The following is a 20,528-nucleotide window of genomic DNA, read 5'->3' as shown; positions in this document are numbered from 1 at the left end:
TATACTAGGTTAGGACGTGTACGAACGCAGTTGGTACGGACGATCGCAAGGCGAAATGAAAAGAAATAATCTTTTCCAACGTTTCTCATTCTTATTGACTTGCGTAAGACTTGGAAGGTATTTGCAGGAATATTTTCAGATCGAGCGCGCTTCGTTACCGGAACGAAGATTCGGTCGTTCGTCACGGCATTTACAGAGATGAATCACGATTCTCGAACGAGTCCTCGCGAGTCGTGCGCATGAGTCCGAGTAAATAGACGAACGAATCCAGCCAATCCACGCGTGGCTCTCTCTGGATAGCGACCAGTCAAGCTCATTGACAGATAGGCGACAAACGGCCGCCGCGCGTAGCGTATTTCGCATTACGAATTACGCGATATGTGCGACGAGAACTCGCGACGTCTCTCATGTTCTGGCACGCGGTTAAAATCGCGTTGCGACCGACGCATTTACGACGGACAGCGCAATCTCGTCGCGACAGCGGAGCATTTTGCGCAGTTCCCATGACCCAGATTACGATGGGGGGTTCGCTCGCCTCTCGGAACAGCTGTTGGTCACGAGAAGATGGCGATCGGCTGAGATACGAGGGGTAGAGGGGACGCCGCGACAAGGTGCGCGCGCGCATCTTGGCGGCTTCGCTACCGTCACGGTCCAAGGACTGTATCTACCGCTGGTACTCTAGGTGCCCCGATTCGAAGAAATTGCGAGCAGAATTGCGCGTGTACTTACGCCCCCTTTCCCTTCCCTAGAGATTAGCGAGCGATGACGAAAGATAATTAGAGAAGATTCCTCCGGTGCACGATTTAGTAGCACGCAACTGCGCGGAGGATTCATCGACGAAGACACGCGCGCATCCTCGCAGCAGGAGTCTCTCTCTCCCGGGTCGTGCCCGATGGTGTCGATCGTGGCGCCAGAGCGTCAGCATCAGCGCCACGAACGACGTCGTGGGAGGTGATAGAGCCGGCGGCAGCGCGGTGACGCGAGTGGTTGGTAACAGAGACGCTGTTCGCGCAAATACGCTCCTGCGCAGTAGCTTCTCCCACCACTGCGTCCCTTCCCGCTACGCGGCCAGTCGGTTCCTTGTTTGCCATACAAAATCCAATAGTTTGCCTTGTACCACTGAGGGTGTGCGGTCGAACGATTTTGCGTGCGCGGAAAAGTGCGGCGAGTCTACCGTCCGGATACGTCTCTCTCTCAAGCTCGCACTTGCATGCAAAAATGCACATTATCCTGCGTTTGTTTACCCACACGACGAGATTCCGCTGAGAGAGTTGATCTCTCTGGCGCGCTGCGCGCCTGTACATTCGTGGCAGCGAGAACACGGTGAATTCCGACCGGCCCGTTGTCGATTTTTTGGTCGTGAAAAAATAACGAAGGAGAGCGAGAAAGATAGAACGGCGCGGGAGAGGCAGAAATTGTACGACGGAGGGAGGAGGATCCGAGTGTGTGAGAAGAAAGAGAGTGAGAAAGGAAGAAAGAGAGCGGAACAAGAAAGAGGGAGTGAGAGCGTGAAAAAGAGGGAGCGCGAACGGAAGAGGAACAGAGAGGCACTCTAAGGTAGAGAGAAAGAGAGCTTTTGTAGTCGATTATACGCCGTCGAGAGACACGAGGGAAGAAATTGCCGAGGGAGTACGAGAGAGCAAAAGGTGCCTCCTCTCGATACGGTACTCTGCAATACTGTGTTGTGCGGCGCGACGACGCGGAGGAAGTGATCGGACGTACATTACTCGTCGTCGGAGGCCGCTCAGGGAATGCGTTATGTATTTACGTGGAATATTGCGTAACGTACGAGGGGCCGGGTAACGTGTTTGGAAACGCGCGCGCGGCGAATCTCTCTCTTCGTCGCAAACCACTGTGTGGCGCGCATACATAGACACATATACTCTCGGGACGGGGAGGATTGAGCGCGGGCGTCCGTGCGACCTGGCTGTACCGGCGCAAGTTTCGCGCGTGCATACGCAGCAGGAATCCAACCCGGCCGATCGAAAGTTTCGGGGGAGATAGAGGAGACGCCAGTGCACAACTCGCGGCGAGAACCAAGGGACGTATCACGATCTCGACGCCACCACTACCACCACTTGTTCCCCTCGTCGCGCTTCCGCGACGCGACTACGTGGGACACTCGGAACTTCTTCTCAGATGGAAATTGGTACGTACGCGATGAAAGAAACCGACGCATATGTACAGAGAAAGAGAGAGAGGGACGAAAGATGCACGCACGCTTGCGGTTACAATGTCCGGACCGACGCGCCTTCTTCCAGCTTCGCCCTGGAATCACCGCGACTTTTTTCCACGTATGTGCGCAAGGTCGCGTCGACAACTTCGCAACGGGGGCCAATCGTCTATCTCTTTCTTTCTCTCTCTCTCTCTCTCTCGCTCCCGCGCGAGGTTATAATTTATTTTTGTAACGTATCTCTCGCGCGAAGAGCGTCGCTCTGCTTTAACGTGATAAACTCGAGTTTACATTGCACGACAAGCACTTCGCCACGATGGGGAATATACCTTTTTTTCGGCATGTTGTACGAATTAACCCGAGAAAATTTGCTGATCGATTATTAGGCGTTCTAGTCCTTTCGACGAAGCATCGTAAAGGGACGCTTCTCCACCAGAAAAGGCCGAGAGGTACCTGTCGTCACTTTCAAACCATCGTCCGTCGTTACTATCGCAACACGAGTCTGTTACGAACATTCCTCGCGCAATTGTGCGCGCAAATTTACTGTCACGCGACCTAACCATTCTTTTCGGCAACTCTTCATTGTGATGATGCGCCCGATATCAAACTGATGTCCAAAGTGTATACTTGGAAAATAACAGATAGCACGCAATAAGCGATCATTAGTGACAGTAACAATCCGTTACAGATGCGTTAGATTCGTACTGTAACTTGGCGACGACTCTACCACCCAGACGTCTCATTCGTCACTTTATATGTAGCTACACTCTATTTGCGTGACATCTGTTCAATTCTCCTTTTGAAGAATCTTATGATTCAAAACAGTAAAGATGCAGTTTTGCAATCTGCTGTCGAATTCAAGATGCGATATTAAAGAAGGAAGAACGCTTAAACAGTATGTTATTAATCAGGTTAGAATGAGTCTCGATATTTCAAGTTTCGCAGACACAAAATCTAGGGTAATTCATGTTTTTGCATTCCTTACGCATCTGTCATTTTTCGTCGCTTTAAAATATTTGCAGTTCTACGTGAATTACACTTTTCTACATAATCACTCGACAAGAGTGATTTATGTACAATTTTTGTGTGTGTGCACAGATCTTGAGAAAATTTCACCGATTGAAATCTGATGAAATGGCAGAAAAGGTTGGGATAATGTCGCATCAATCTGTTACATGTTTAGTGTATCCAATGTGATTTGCAATGAAACGTGTTCGTGGGCTGGACGACGTAGCATCACCAGCAGCAGCGACGTTAAAGCACTCATCGGTGAGTGCGGCGAGTGGCTTAGGAAGTGGTGGAGGTCTCGAATATCACACCAGTAGTGGGATCGGCGTTGTCGTGCCTGGTCAAGCTGTTCGATCCGTCGCATCTAAAGAAATGCCAGGAAGTATACAATTTGGTACCGCTCAACAAGCCCAACAACAGTACACCAGTGCGATTGTTGTGCCATCCGCTGCATCGACCTCCATCAAGGTAAGTTGGAATAGTAGCGATGAGAAGATTTTAAGATCTTAACATGGCGATCGCTGTTGGACAGGCAAGCGGCTCTGCTGGGGGAGGACTCGGCTCTACATGTGGCGGTAGCAGCATAAATACCAGCGGTGGCTTGCACAGTGGAATAGGTAGCGGAAATAGCCATAACATGGGTTCTCAGCAACCTACATCAGGTCCGCAAAATCAAGTTCACACGCAACCACAGTCGACAATAAGGCATAAGGTGAGTATTTATTTCATCTTGTGGGAGGAAAGAAACGCCTCTTTGCTAGGGATCTAAAGGTACGCATGAGAAAGTCATGATTTTGTGATCGTGATTTAGGGGAGTTACTTTTGTTGAGAACAGTCATGTTGTTGCAGGTACATTCAGGTAATGTGACACCCCTTTCCTCCACACCGCCTGGCTCTAGCCTAGGAGGTGGAAGTGGACCTCAACAATTCCAGAGATTAAAAGTAGAAGATGCGTTATCTTACCTGGATCAGGTGAAATTCAAATTCAGCGATCAACCACAGGTAAACAGCTGGAAAACAAATATAATGCTAGAATAATGTACCGCTCTGGCATGCATTTATTCTGATATATCAATATGTTATCTACTTTATCCAAGGGGAAGAAACGCTACGAACAATTCTACTCATTTTTCATATCCTTTCTTTCTTCACAGGTGTACAATGACTTCTTAGATATCATGAAGGAATTTAAGTCGCAAAGTATAGATACCCCAGGCGTTATAACCCGAGTGAGTCATCTGTTCAAAGGACATCCTGAACTCATTGTTGGCTTCAACACGTTTCTTCCACCAGGCTATAAGATAGAAGTGCAAGCGAACGAACAAGGATACGCCTTCCAAGTGTCTGTCAGTATGCCTAGTCCAACGGCGACGCACACTGCTACGTTATCGCAGCATCACTGTACGGTGAATGTCGGCTCACCCCCTGTGGCTAGCCCACCCACTCAGCCTGCGAAAGCACCCCCGGTTTTACAGATAATGCAAGGGTAAGTTTTTTTTCCCGCGTTAGAGAAAACTACGTTCGAGAAGAGCGACGACAGTTTATACGATTTTATCTGTCACAGGTCGGGCAGCATACATCATACTTTGGCAAACAGTATTACAACCAACAGTTTGACCGTTCACGCGCCTTCGCCACCGCCAGTACCGGCGGCGGCGGTGTACAACAACTCGCACGTTAGCACCGCACAGGCGCAAGCTGTCAGCCAGGCCCTGAGCCAAGCGGATGGCTCGGTAACGAATAGCGGGCAAACGCAACAAAATCAACCGGTCGAATTCAATCATGCGATAAACTATGTCAATAAAATCAAGGTACAATGTCGCAATACCGAGCTATGGAGAGGTCGTAAAGCGAATGTCCCTTTTCAGAATCGGTTCCAAGGACAACCGGACAAATACAAACGTTTCTTGGAAATACTGCACACGTATCAGAAAGAACAGCGGAATTTAAAGGAGTCAGGCCACATGGGAGGCACGAGTTCCGGTGGCTATGGTACGGCTGGTGGTGGGAAACACTTGACTGAAGCGGAAGTTTACAGTCAGGTTGCAAAATTGTTTGAAAATCAGGAAGACTTGCTCGCAGAGTTTGGACAATTTTTGCCAGATGCCACTAATCAGCAAAGTTCACTGGTGAGTCGGTTATTATTCGTCTCTTCTTTACTTCTTCCTTCCCGGGAGGGGAATTCCCTCCACGTGTGTGTCCTCTGTTCTGATCGCTATCAGTCCGCTATGTTTCAGACTAACAAGACGACATCGGTCAATGATCACGCGGCGATTGTTAAAAAACCGATCGGACTGAAAACGTCGTACAACAACTCGGGAACCATCTCGAGAGATCTTCGAGAATCCAGCGGCACGACCGGCGGCGGCAGCTCTTTGGAACGCGACGGTCGGGATCATAGGGACGGTCGGGAACGGGATAGATCGAGCATCCGAGATGTTAATAGCAGCGGTCAGAAAAGCGGGCACAGTATGGGACAGTTAAAGAGGAGTCCGTCGTTCTCGACTTCGGTAGCGGGAGGTAATTCTCATCATCTGCAGCACGGGCCGCCACCTTTGAAGAAGCACAAGGTTGCTTCGATGCGTGACGTTACCATCGCGGAAGCTGGAAAATATGGTACATTGAACGACTACGCTTTCTTCGACAAGGTGAATATATTGCGAGAGAGGGAGCCTTTTCATTCTCCCCCGGACTTTCTCTCAACATCGCGCGTAAATGATGCTTCTTCTCTCTTAGGTTCGAAAGGCGTTCAAGTCGCAAGAAGTCTACGACAATTTTCTTCGGTGCCTTGTACTTTATAATCAAGAGATAGTGTCAAAGTCGGAGCTTATTCTGCTGGTAACGCCGTTCCTCGGTCGTTTTCCCGATCTGTTCCGTTGGTTCAAGGATTTTCTCGGTCACTTGACCGACTCGTCCACTACTGCGACGACGAATGCGAGTAGCGCGACAGGAGTGGAAACCTTTCCGAACAATGTCGTGCGGAGCCACCAGGAGCGGCCGCAAGGTGATCTAGCGATCGAGATCGATTATAACGCGTGCAAGCGATTAGGAGCGTCGTACTGCGCTTTGCCAAAGTCGTACGTTCAACCAAAGTGTACCGGCAGGACGCAACTTTGTAAAGAAGTACTCAATGATACCTGGGTGTCCTTTCCAACCTGGTCCGAGGATAGCACGTTTGTAACGTCCAGGTAATTTGAATCGTTTCTCTAGGGAAGGCGCTGGGAAGCGCCGCATATCGTTAAATCTGTGTGTTCGTTCGTAGGAAAACTCAATATGAAGAAAGCATATATCGATGCGAGGACGAGCGTTTCGAGCTGGACGGTGTGATAGAAACTAACGCGTCGACGATCCGAGTACTCGAGGGTGTCCACAAGAAGATGAGCAGGATGAGCCAAGAAGAATTGCAAAAGTTCAAGCTCGACGATTGCCTGGGTGGCAGCTCTCCCACGATTCATCAGCGGGCGTTGAAAAGGATATACGGTGACAAGGCTGCCGATATCATAGACGGTCTCAAGAAAAACCCCGTGGTAGCTGTACCGGTCGTGCTCCGTCGGCTAAAGAGTAAGGAGGAGGAATGGCGGGAGGCGCAAAAGGGCTTCAACAAAATTTGGAGAGAACAAAACGAAAAGTACTATCTGAAGTCTTTGGATCATCAGGGAATTAACTTCAAACAAAACGACGTGAAGGCATTGAGGTCCAAGAGTTTGTTCAACGAGATCGAGACGTTGTACGACGAGGTATCTATTACTTGCTCCAGGAGGCAATCCCCCTTTTTTAATATCAACGTCCTCCTTTTACAGCGACACGAGCAGGGTGACGAGCAAGGTAGCGGCGATGGAAATAGCGGTCCGCATCTTGTGCTACCGTATAAAGACAAGACTGTATTAGACGATGCCGCTAATCTGTTGATTCATCATGTCAAACGGCAAACTGCCATCCACAAAGAGGACAAGCAGCGCATCAAACTTCTGTTGAAGCATTTCATACCCGATCTCTTTTTCTACAGACGACAAGAACTCAGCGATGACGAGAGGGACGACGACGGTGAGTTTCCTCATGTCGATGAATTGTCCCGGACGGTCGTTCCGAATGACACGACACGCGTAACACCTCTCTTCCTCTGTGCCGCAGACGAGAAGGAAGATATAAACGTGGCAACGTATAACAATTCTCAGTCCACGACAACCGGGGTGTTGGGTACTGCTGCTGCTGCCGCCGCAGCCGCTGCTGCCGCCGCCGCTGCTGCTGCCGCTACTATTACTACTACGACAGCTGCTACAGGTAGTCTGCAGGCTAACAGGACCAAGGCTCCTGTATCGCCGAATATGTCTTCCACTTTGATCAAAAGTGAACCCGATGTCAAAGTACCCATTCATGCTCTCTCCAATGATCCTGAAGAGGCGTACACGCTTTTCATGAGCAGTAATAATTGGTACCTCTTCTTGAGGCTACATCACATACTGTGCGAGAGATTAACGAAAATGTGCGAGAGAGCAAGCGCTCTCGTCGAAGAGGAGTCCAAGTACAAGCAGCAACGAAAGGAGAGCACGGCGGTTGCTCTTAGGCTGAAACCGAAAAGTAAGCGATTCCTTTTACAAAAGCGAGTCTGTGAATAATTGTGAGCGAATTGTCGCTCTTTGTCCACGTGTGATTAACCGTTCGATTAACCACAGGTGAAATTGAAGTCGAGGAATATTATTCAGCTTTTCTGGATATGGTTAAGAATGTTCTCGACGGAAATATGGAAAGCACAGCGTACGAGGACACGTTACGAGAGATGTTCGGTATACATGCCTATATTGCCTTTACTCTCGATAAGGTCGTAACGTACGCGGTGAGACAAGTAAGTAAATTACGTCTCTTCGTATTTGATCGACAAGAATAGCAGTTTATAAGAATTCTTTTCTCACGGCAGTTGCAACACTTGGTCTCGGATCCTATATGTCAACAATGTATGGAATTGTTTCAAAGGGAGCAACGTCAGCCTAAAGAGAGCAACGGAGCCGGCGGATTGTGTGCTACTGCGTATATGAGATTAGGGGCTGAGTTGTCTTATCAGCGTAAAGCGGAAAAGACAATGGCGGATGAAAATTGTTTCAAGATATACATAGTAAGTTTCTCTTTCTTTTTTCTCTTCCTTTTCACGCGTCACGTTGTTTTCTCATCTTATACTCTGTTGCACAACAATAATGACTGATTTCATACGAAAAATTATACAAATTCAGGATCAAACCGCTCGGTCACACAACACGTACCTTCCAGATAATGATTCTTGCGATTAACGGAATCCTTACGTCAACACATAATGACACACGTAGTGCCAACACACAGGTTCGGGTCGGCTTTGATAGCTTCAAATCTTTTTAAAAGTTACTCCCTTCCCTTTATTTTTCTGGAATCTTTCGAGGATATTGCACGAGGATGCAAGTGTTTGATTTCAATCTATCGATCGTGCCATACGTCTTCCATTATTCCGTTTCATCGGTTCCAATTTCTCATCGCACGACTCATTTGTTTTATTACAGTACAAGAAAGACTGTAAAATGACGATGGAGTTGTTAGATACAGAAGGCGACGAAACGATAGATAGCGGCTGTAGAGAGAGAGAAAGGGAAGGTGTCACAGACTCTGAAAAATGGACGACATACGTTGAGAAATATTCCGCACCAGCTGGTCAGACTAGTCCAAAAGATACTCCTGCCTTAACAGAGAATGAGCCGACGACCAATCATCCTGTGAGTAGCGACCAGGCAGCAAGGGGGGGGAGGGGCAGAAAACGCAAGAACACAGACATTAGCAAGAAGGTATAGGATCCACATCCCTTTTCATAATCATTACCAATGTTCGAGTTAACATTCATTCGCGGCCCGTAATCGACATCTGTGATTAGAGTTGTACGCGTTTCGCCCTTTTTATTTGCAACGAGTGTCCCGAGAAAGAAAGATTCGATTCTATCGAGAGTAGAATCCAATTGTATGACAGAGTATCGACGCGCGTTCACGAGAGAGCTCGATCTCCCCTGAAAGAAACTAATTTCGCCGCAAAGTGGGAATGCGGGGAAAAGTGATAAATTGCAATATATATATGTATGTATGTACATATATGTATATATATACATATATATATATCTCGCGGTGTGACTCTTCTATGTAGTTGTACGAATGCCAGTAATTTGCAGGATTATTAGCGCTTCACGCGAATCGGTCGAACGTGTACGGATTAATTCCGTATTATTCATTTGATTTCTATAGGATTAGCCCGCGGTCTAAGCCTCTAGAGCTTTATTTCAAATGCAAAGCAAAAAAACTATATACTTGGAATGTCTCTGAATAAATTGGGGAAACTTGCAAGAGACTCACAAGTTTTGTTCGTATCATCTGCATATGATATATATCTGCAAGTCACATGAAATTTTCTAGCGCGTTGCTGTGTGACGCATTTTTTCCAAATTATTATTATTTTATATATATATATATATATAAAATTTGTTATTATTTAATTTTATGTCTTACACACACACACACACACACACACACACACATGCACACGCACACAAACACGTAAACAAGAATATGAAAATTACGAAACATTGAGAAATAATGTTCAAAATTCTGCACTTCTTTTTTGTTGATTAAATATGATAAATATGTCCAAAATTAATATAATTGGAAATATATAATTATATTGTGATCGTAGACGATCCGTTAATTTATTTTTCTTTTTTAATTTTTATTTCTATATTTCTACACTTTTCCGCGTTGTATCTTTACGATTGATGCTATATTACTCGCTATTACTTATTAAAAGAAACGCGAATAAATTAATTTTACTGCAATTGAAATATCTTTTGCTGTATCTATATTATTCTTACAATTTACAATACGATTTATGATATTTAAACATATGTGAAACTTTTGAAGAGTTTCAAACAAGTGATGGTCTCTGTTTTGCTTTTTAATATGATATTCGACAAATGAACGTTTTTTATCGAATATATCAGTAATATATTTATGGTGAGTAAACACAAAAGAAACACGCAAAGAAAATTTCATGCGTGTAGATGTATGTATACATATATGTATGCATGTATGTGCGCGCGCGCACACACACACACACACACACCTACACACACACGCACACGTGTGCATACACACATAGAAACGTGTATATATGTGTATATACTTATCGTACTACATTCGTTTTGTCCATTGTTATGCATTCGTTTAATAACGAGTGTTATCAGAAAGCAATGTAGAATGTGGAATAACTTGATAATGTCCATACATGTTGTTGTATTGATAAAAGTGATATAAAAGGGGGAACTGGTTGATATTTCACGAAATTATTCGCGAACACGATGCCATAACGAATGTAGTGGTAAAATCATACGATTTATCAAATGTCCTTTTTTAAGATGATCGTATATATTTATCCAATTAATATATATTTCAGGAAAAATGTGCTTTTTATTACTTCATGTACTTACTAAACATTTTCATAATTTGTGCATTAATTTTATTCAATCCTGATGTTAAAACAAATTTTACATGATTACATGTACTACTGCTGTGTGGATGTATAATTTATATTATTCTTTCGTGGTGCTCTCTATTTGAAATATGTGCAGTAAATCGTCCAACTATCTCTACGTACACTTGACTCTCTCTTTCTTTCTATTTTAAAATTTTGTAAAACTGTTGACATTTTAAATTAAAATTATTGCATCGTAAAACAGCAAATTTATTCTTTTCGAGCAAAGCAGTTTTGACCAAAATGGTTGAAATCGATATTTTCATCAAGAAAAATGTCAAGATATGTAACATTTTTTAGTCGACAACGAAAAGGCTTCTGCCGAATGAAACTTAAGGAAACAGAGAAAATAGGCAACAAATTCGTATTCCACAAGAACAATTTTAATGCAACGCTCACATTAAAAAGGAAAAATAGTTTGATAAAGTGAGATAAATGATTACGGTTGAGGAAATGTCGGCTATGTTTCTGTAGCTCTACACAGAATATAGTTATCGTACATGTAATCGTGGAAGCACATTTTTCCTGAAACACCTACGAGAGATCTACTCGGATAAATATATCTACATAATCTAAAGAAGTGGCATTTAGAGAGGAGGGATATATAATGAGTGGCACGGGATGTAGGAAAAAATAATCTCTCGTGAAACAAGCAAGTCTAATTTGTCGTTATTCGCATTTGAATCGGCAACAATCGTAAATTCATTTTTGAATCAATTTTGATATTTTTCAATTTTTATTTTCTTGATATTACATCTTTGTGCTTATATAAGTAATTAGTATGTTAGGTTCTACGAGGATTTTAAAGAATGTAAATATCGTACGAATTTGTACATATAATTTTTGATACGCACATACAAATTGGATCGTTAAGTTTGAAAGTGAACTTGCTCGTGTACATCCATACGCACGCGTACACACACATATACACGCGCGCGCGTACACCGAAGCACTCGTATCGAAATACAATAGTGTGAAGCCTTTAGAAAGGAAAACACTGGTCTATTCGCTTACCTAAACACATGATTTCCACGCCATTATTGTTGTAACAATACGCCTATGCTTTGTATCGTTCGACAAACGCGGAGTAAAAGGTGTGTAAAATCTTGTCGAACAAGTTGTGGAAGCTAGGTGGATCGTATCCTTGCGTAGCAAGCAAGAGGAAACGAGTACGACGAGTGATGCGTATAAAATTGCAACGTTTCTTGTACAAAAGTATATCAAAAAAGAAAAAAAAAACATCGAAATTTGTTTGGCTATTCTCACAGCCGAAATAGCTGTGTTTTCTACACGAGGAAAAATGTGATCCACGTTGGTTAATCGCGATGCGTTATTAACCGACGCATTATAGAAGAGAATGCGCATTTGCTCCATATGAGGGTATAGCGCGTATTGGAGAATCGGCGACTGGCTGTACAGTAGGACGCGCGCGCGCGCTACGCCTTTGTATGAATCAAGTATGCATCGGTTTTAGCTAACGAGATGTGGCGTGGAGTTGAGTGTGTTTCTAGCTTTACTGTTGCGTCCTTCATGAGACACATGTGTATATACGTAATATACATATATACTTTGCTATGTACATAAATAATATTTAGATAGTAAAACAGGGACACTACGTACTGTATTATTATGTCATGTATATAGAAAGTCAGTTGTAATTTTGCATCGATTCTGTAATAATGTTTGATAAACGCGACAGTATAAAGTATTAATATCCCGTAGTATTTGTCATTTTACCAAAAGTTTCACATTCTTGAGTTTATACGCTTTTAACTTGCGCTGGTTTCGGAATTATCGCGCGCGCCTCTCCATCGAAAACTCCGTTTGCATAAATTCGCACAAGTTATTTTAGATTAATTGTAGTTGAGGACTCTCGGTTTGAGGGGTGATGTAGTAACTTTGTCTTCTTTTTGTCGCGCCAAGTGCTAAAATTAGCTTCTTTGGTCGCAATCATTTCGTTGTTGATTAGTTATTTGGTTGTAGTAAGGACTAGAATACACGTGTATCTTTCATTTTTTCGTCTCTTCCAGTAATAATCTTACGTTGAAATTTACAAGCACGTACATCGGACAATGTTTCACAGCAACATATAAATCTCGTACATTCCTTTGAAACCATGCGCGAATATTTAATATACGTAATTAAAATCGATATTATGATTTTTTATGTGCGCTCTGTAATATATTTTCGTTAAAATTGTTATACGCAATGTAGAGATTATAGGGAGTCGCACTTTTTTTTTTTATTTACAGAGCGGATTAAAAGTTTTCTCTCCTTCACTCTCGTCCGTAAGCTTTAATTGAATAAGATTCACCACATTTTGAAGCATACAGGCCAATTAACACGTCGACCGTGAATATCACTTTGATATACATACGCATCAATGAGATAGAAAAGGAAAAGATACACACGTTAGCAATTGCGTCTACTTGTAATATCTTTGGTTAAATTCTATGAAATATTCGATAAAAATTGACGGAACATTCAACGCGTTGTTAAAGGTGTACCACAGGTGTTTGGCAGAAGCATAATTTTTATAGAGAGACGCGCACGCACACACACGCACACACATACAATTTATAAACGAGAACTCGCGGTAAAACGTAGCTCGACGACACTATCGTTTGTGTACAGAATGTAGAGAAACGACGAAAATTCAGTATATGTTCCTTTCTATTCGTTGATTAATGTTGCTTAAATTTATATGAAGTGTACAATTTTCATCAATGATACGGCTTTAACGTTTTTGCGTACAAAATTCGATATATTCGCATGCATGATATTTGGACACAATAGCAGCGACACACCTCGTCCCGATGACACTTGATCGAATGCTTTCGCGAATCATCTTCCGTCGTGCAAAGTATTGTCACACACCCGCGATTGCGCGTAAATCGCATTAATTATCCACTGTTCATTGTTGAGCTCAGAAAAGAAGTCCGACTCAATCGACCGAGACATATAATTAACACTTTAAAACTTGATTTTAAGTGAGAATATACTTGAATATCGTATTCGTACTTACGTAGAAAGAATGGAAAGTGAAGATGCGAACGAGGACACATCTTGATAATTGAGGCTCGTGAATCTTACACCCTTTCTTTACGTATTTTCGCGCTCTCTTGCTACCATTCTCTCTGTCTTTTCTTTTTTCTCTTTTCCTGTACGCAATCATTGATCGGTGATAAAACCAACCCATTGTTACTTATCCAATTCCAAAAGTGCAAATGCACCGATCAGCGATGACACAGTGCGAGATTATTTTCGTCGATATTTATTGCAAAAAGCATCTTATCCATTTCACATCACTCGCGATAAGAACCCGTTTACCACCGTTCAAAATGGCGATCGTCGAGCCTAATGAGAATAACGAACGGAGAAAGGCGACTCGATGCGCCGTCTCGGCGAACAAGGTGCGCGACGTGCGCACCGTTTCTCCAATGGCATGTTGCCTAGCGATTTGGAGTTGGCCGCCCGCGCGCCGTTCCGCGTTATTCTGCGCATCTTGATATGCGCATGCTTGCGACCAACGGTTATTATACGTTATCGATACTCGGACTGAAAAGTCTCTCTCTCTCTCTCTCTCTCTCTCTCTCTCTCTCTATATATATATATATATATATATATATAGTGTGGTGAGATATACATTTTCACATGATGGAAGGAGAGGATTATACACTGATGTAGAACATAAAAAGAACGTGTAGAAATGTTATTACCTGCGAAATTTCGACGTATTGTCGTCGCGTCGCGGTTTTAAAATTATTGCATCAATAGAGTCTTTTCAATGTTTACGTATTCATAAAATGAGAAAGATTCGGACAAATCTCTTAAAATCAGCAAATTGAATGCGATGTACGCATTGAACTATGTACCTCTCAATATGACAAATGTACACGTTTATTTCATCTGTATTATTTTGTCATTGTACCAACTGTAGTAAAAAATCCAATCGTGTTGATGGGAACTTTCGAAAGAGAAAACGTCGCTCTCTTTTTCTCGATTCGATCGGCAAGCAAGCGCGCAAATCTAATCCCTTACATAAGATTATAGTTTCTTTCTTTCTCCGTTCAAATATCTCAAGGTAATTAAAAATTTGTCAAGGAAGGACACGAGAGTGGTCAACCAGAAGAAAAATATTATTATACATAAAACTAAGCTCATCAAAAATGTTAGATTTGAGAGACACTTTCCATTTCCATTGTTTATCATTCGATCACTTTTTTCGATTTTTCGTCAACGTTTTTCCGTAGGCTCGTTTCAAAACGCATCGAAAGGATCTTCTCGATAAACTTGCTCCGTTCTTCTCCGTTTGTGTTTTATTCTCCACTGTTATTATTAGCCTTCTGTCAGTCTTTTCGTCTTCGAAGTATAAATGCTCGATTATTACATTCTTTTCTTTGTTGATGGTATGAATGAATGTTGGGATAACGAACGATTTAATCATTTCTTTGATACAACAATGATGAGAGAAGTAGGGCGGTTTTTACTCGGTGACAAATAAGGATTCGAAACACTACTATGTTAATTAGTTGGTAGTTTGTAGGTATCATTAAATAAGAAAACATTCGATAATGTTAGTAACGCGTATTGGTCCAGAAAATTTGGTGTACCTATATTTATACATACGCGCGCGTATGTTTGTGCTGCGTGCGTGCGCGCGCGTATGTGTCATGGGTATGTGTATATACACACACACACACACACACACACACGCAGCAGATCTCTATCTTTCTCATATTACATACACATTTGATGAGAAAGCAGTGTCTTACATATGTGTATATGTATGTAACTGTAATATGTATATGAAAGAAATATGCATATAATAATAGTTGATGACATTGTATAGAAGAAAGATATTGAAATACACGAGCGATTTTAAACATTATCGTCTAACGTCATTTTTGTACCACTAAATTTATTATTGTGCGTCTTTCTTTAAGATATTTTCTACGTGCCGAGTTTTTTGTACATATATTTATATCTATTTAAGAGTAATTTTAACAACATACTTTGAAATCATATGCCACCAAGATTATAAAATTTGCGTATACCCTTTTTTCTACACGCAAACACATAGTCACTTTCATATAATCAGAAATTATCTAAATTTTGTTTAACCTGATTCAACTTTTCAACATTCATTTATGTCATGCTATATTTATATCACGGCACGTATATATAAATATTAGTTACTATCAAACAAAAGCATGTATATATATATAGTTATATATTTTTCTTTCTAAGTACTTGCGTGGTACATCTGCCAATAATGTTTTCATATTTAATGCTATATTCATATTTTGAATATTTGATTACTTACTATTTTGAATACTTTGTTTACTTATTTTGAACATTTTTTTTTTAGGAATTTTTCACATATTACACATTTTTTTTTTAGTTATTTTCACATTATCACGTTTTGATTGGTTTAATAATTGCTTTAATACGGACAAAATAGCGTATTATTATGCGCGATGCAACGGTATATTTGAATAATAAAAAAATTAAGAGAAGTGTTCCTTGTATCGCCTTAAATTCTAAAAAAATAATGGGAGAAGCTTTATACGTATGTGTGCGTGTATGTATGCGTACATATGTGTCCTATTGTAGTGTTTAAAATATTATATAGAAATAATATAGAATGTTGTAATTTTTGTAGATTGACGGAAATGGCTGGAGCTGTTTAGGCAGAATTTCGGCAGGGCGCAAACCCGTTTTTCTGTATCGTAATATTAGGCAGTGGCGAAAAAGAGCCGCAAGATTAACCAGAACATCTCTATCTAATACTAATCAGCCGGAGAAAATAATAGAGTAAGTATTAGACAAATATATTCGATACGAAGCGCAAACTTGACTGATCACACCAATTTCTTGTCTATAGGTCGACCGACAAAGAGAAGTCACTGGACAACGTAGCACTTTTAAAGAGGCCTCCTACTTTAAGATTAGCTGATGCGACTGATGCTCCAGACATTATCAATTCCGACGAGACGCAATGTAGATTTAACCCCAACAGCTATCACATGCTTTACGTCGCTAGTAAGGAAGCGTTCCTTTACAAACGGAACTCGTTTAACCGTGCTAGACAGGTACGTAACGAGTCACAAACTCAAACTCACTCGCTGTAGTTATATTTTTACAACTTGTTTTGTGTTAATAGTGCCATCCATCTGTAACAAAACGTCTCAATGGCATGTTCCATCGTTGGCTCGCGTCATGGGCATCCAAGAATGTCGCGGATATCCAGCATCGAATGTGTCAAGATTGGCTTATGGGACGTTATGAAAACTTGATTCCCCACAGGACACGAGTGATAACGGACAACGATCAGACACGTTCTCCTTATCGGCAGTATAATCGTTACCGAGTGGAACGTCTGCAGTCTGATCTGTTGACAGACCCGTGTGTTTAATCCTACTCGTTGCCGTTAATCTTTGTATTATTTGTGTAATTATCGTTCATCAGCGACAACTTTTTCTAATTGAAAAAGTGCTAAAAAATAAAATGATCGGACAAAACTCAGTTACATTTCAGTGTTCTGAGAGAGAGGCAAGGGAAGGAGAGAGAGAATACGGCACATCGGCTCTTTTATAGAGCGTAATCGGTCAATGACCGTCCATATTTTATTACATGCTATATCTCGCATTACACTTTGATGGAGTTTTATTCTTCGTTGACGCGATACAGGTCGATTAAAAACGTATCGCGTGATTTCGTATTATTTCACTTTATCACGATTCAAAATCATTCAGTTCACTGAATAATTTTCCGAAAACTACTCCAGTCACGAGTTCGTTTCATTCACTATCGAAATTAATTAAGTCAATATATTATGCGATCAAAAGATTCTCATCGCGCGAAAGCGCGTCTTTGCATCCTTCTTTGTATATTTGATACTTGATTAACCCGTCGGTTGTTTTTTTTTCCTCTCCAGCTTGTTGCTAATCAAGCTACAACTTGACATTTCTCGTTATATGACGAAACGCATCTGTATGTATATATTTGTACCTATATGCATCTGTACAGATTCGCAATCACACGTGTACATACAGATTTATATATAAATACAGTACAAAGAAAGCTTCGAATCTTCGTATTTGGTCTTCGGACTCTAACATAAAAACTAGTCGAAACTTCAGAGACGATAACTTTCTCGAATAATACAATAGAGTCCGAGTATATTGAAAGTTTTACATGGCGCAAATTGGAAAGTCATTGACCTAGCACGCGTGAGGATTGATTGTGTGGACGTATCGAACTACATTAATATATCAAAATATTTACTGGTTTTAAATGCAGCATTGAGTTTCTCTTTACAGCTGATTGTCGGTCACGAATAATTAGCGTGTTGTTATTTTTGTCAATCGTGCGTTTAATGCCGCTTCCTGTGTGGCAGAATAAAAAGAAGAAAATAATTTTGGAAGCAAGCATACATGGATGGCAAAGTAACCGTTCTACGATACTGATTTGCGAAACTAATATAATATATGTGGCATGAGTTCGATTTATTCGCGCGGCCAGGTTTCTTTTAGAACGCTTAATGAGAATAGTGTCCAAATAATATTCACGTGTTACGACGTGAGCACAAATCGGTATGGTAACTATATATATATATATGCATATATATATATAGTAGAAAAAAAAAATATATATATATATATATATTTCTATATGGAGTCTCGTCCTCCCAGCTTTGTCGTTCGTACGGTAAGGCGTTAAACAGGATAAAATAATAAAATTATAAGTTATAATCTAGCATTTTATGTAGTTTGTAGTACATTACACAACAACATCGCAACTATGAATTATTACAATATCATGATTGTATATTTATTAAGGCATTTCCTCGTAAGTGAAATAAATGGAGAATAAGTCACAGAGAGAGAGAGAGAGAGAGAGAGAGAATGAGTGAGTGAGTGAGTGAGTGAGTGAGTGAGTGAGTGAGTGAGTGAGGAAAAAGTGTGTGTGTATGTGTATGGTGCACGCGCATGTATGAAAGGCAGATAGACGCGTTCTTCTGCGCGCGATGTCTGATCACTTCTGACTATATTACTGTATTTTACGAGAAAATCGCGCTAATTCTTTAAAAATATATTCATCTATCAAAAATAAATGTACAGACAATTTTATTACTCGAGATAATAATTTAATGTTGATATATTTTGCACAAATCATTACTCTAATATTAATAAACTATTAATATTAAAAGACCATTGTGTGTATATGTATGTGTATTCTTTCATCGAAACCTTGTTCTCGTAGTTTCATATTGATTACACAATGCGTGAGTGAAAGAGTAGAACAAAGAGCTATAATGTAGAGCGAATGTCACATTTTCAAACATTTTTGTTACATGAAAAAGGTGATAAAATTAGATATTGTGTATGTTACATCAATATTTAATGTGGTAATTAGTGACACATGTTTTCTGTTTATTGATTACGTAATTATTATTAGTTATTTATATATTAACGGGAAAGAAATATTCCTTCTGAAACAAAAATAAATAATTAGTTGCTTACATCAATACGAGAAAAGAAGAAAAAAATGCAATGATAACTGAATTAAAAGTATTCAAGATAAAAATTACAGGAACATTAAGATGAGAGTAATAGTAAGTTTAGATTTCAGAGAGCATCATGAGAGACAGATTTAAAAAAGCAATATCATCGCATTGGCCAGCATATTCAAGCGATTAATTGCGCCGGATTTCTCATACTAAAAACATAAAATATCGGGAGATTGTAAATAGCGGACATTTTTTAAGTTTCTATTCAACAAACTCCAATAAAAATCAGAGCAGTCAATGCATCAAAAAATGTCAGAAAAACATAAAATCAGCAGTACCTGCTGAAAATTTCTAGATGGATTCCCATATAAAAATCCATAAGAACTCATATGAATATATATATAGGATAACTCNAAAAAAAAAAAAAAAAAAAAAAACAGATTCATATACATAGTGTATAGAAATCTACATTGTTTGTGAAAATTTATATGGGAATCCACACAGAAATTCCTACCTAAGGGATTTGGATTTTTGGCGCAAATCCATATGAATTTTCTATATGGATTCCCACTTGGCTTTTTCAATAGGATAATCTTTCTATTAGCTGAAGATAAAATAACAAGATCTCATTGAATCTTTTCTGGTTATCATGACAACGAATCGACATAGGCTGTCCAATTTAAAAACTTATCTGACAAAAATATCAATGCTGAATACGATTCATTCATGGCTGCATTCTGATATTTATTGCCAGTGCTAAAAATCTATAATATAATTAACATGAACTTTTAGATTTTCAGCGCTGGTAGTGAATTTTAGAAAATAGCTCAGGACGCATCGACGACTCTGATATAGAAGGACTGAGTACAACACTACTGTACTTTAAATGAAATCGCGAACTAATGAAACTAATTTGAAAGTTTTAAAATACGAAGAAAATTATAGAAACAGAGTAGAAAATCAAGCTATTTATAGACTACAGACGTTCCAAGTCCGGATCTACGATAGCTGTAGTAAACTAAGGAATTGACCAATCATAGTTACATTGTAGAAGAATAATTAATTGTGATTGGTCAGTTTTTTACGGTTTAAAACTTATTATACCGATCTGGTCTAATGTGAGAATCAAGAGATAAATCAGAATTGAGCCATATTCCCAACCTTTTCCTAATAAGGGTAAATCTAATATATGATATATGTATGGATTTATTTTTCTGGTGAAGCACTATCAAGGTGTAGCACTTATCAAGATTAATTTTGATTTTATCATTAACCCTGCTCCACAATCTTGCTATAAGTCGT

At 40.6% G+C, this 20,528-nt stretch overlaps 1 protein-coding gene across 4 annotated transcripts; it reads left to right on the top strand.

The window, feature by feature from the left end:
- The first annotated feature begins 571 nt into the window (after positions 1–571).
- LOC106743683 (paired amphipathic helix protein Sin3b) lies at positions 572–18,927 on the top strand. Of its 4 annotated transcripts, none has more exons than XM_014617770.1 (18): positions 572–2,149; positions 3,357–3,649; positions 3,714–3,893; positions 4,031–4,183; positions 4,336–4,667; positions 4,746–4,992; positions 5,050–5,310; positions 5,404–5,829; positions 5,918–6,369; positions 6,444–6,918; positions 6,982–7,225; positions 7,313–7,759; positions 7,855–8,024; positions 8,097–8,291; positions 8,707–8,916; positions 16,377–16,528; positions 16,599–16,806; positions 16,878–18,927. In XM_014617770.1, exons 2-18 carry the CDS (start codon positions 3,377–3,379, stop codon positions 17,127–17,129), a joined length of 4,677 nt encoding a protein of 1,558 aa, XP_014473256.1. In that variant the 5' UTR covers positions 572–2,149; positions 3,357–3,376; the 3' UTR covers positions 17,130–18,927. The 4 variants fall into 4 exon arrangements, with proteins under 4 accessions (XP_014473256.1, XP_014473254.1, XP_014473257.1 ...); XM_014617768.1 differs by having other exon boundaries at positions 8,707–8,985; XM_014617771.1 differs by having other exon boundaries at positions 573–2,149; positions 5,419–5,829.
- Positions 18,928–20,528: the final 1,601 nt, after the last annotated feature.

The sequence above is a fragment of the Dinoponera quadriceps genome, unplaced genomic scaffold (assembly GCF_001313825.1).
Source record: "Dinoponera quadriceps isolate SergipeBrazil2010 unplaced genomic scaffold, ASM131382v1 scaffold1040, whole genome shotgun sequence".
Taxonomy (NCBI): domain Eukaryota; kingdom Metazoa; phylum Arthropoda; class Insecta; order Hymenoptera; family Formicidae; genus Dinoponera; species Dinoponera quadriceps.
Note: the sequence above shows the minus strand (reverse complement) of the source record. Positions and strands in the feature narration are given on the sequence as shown.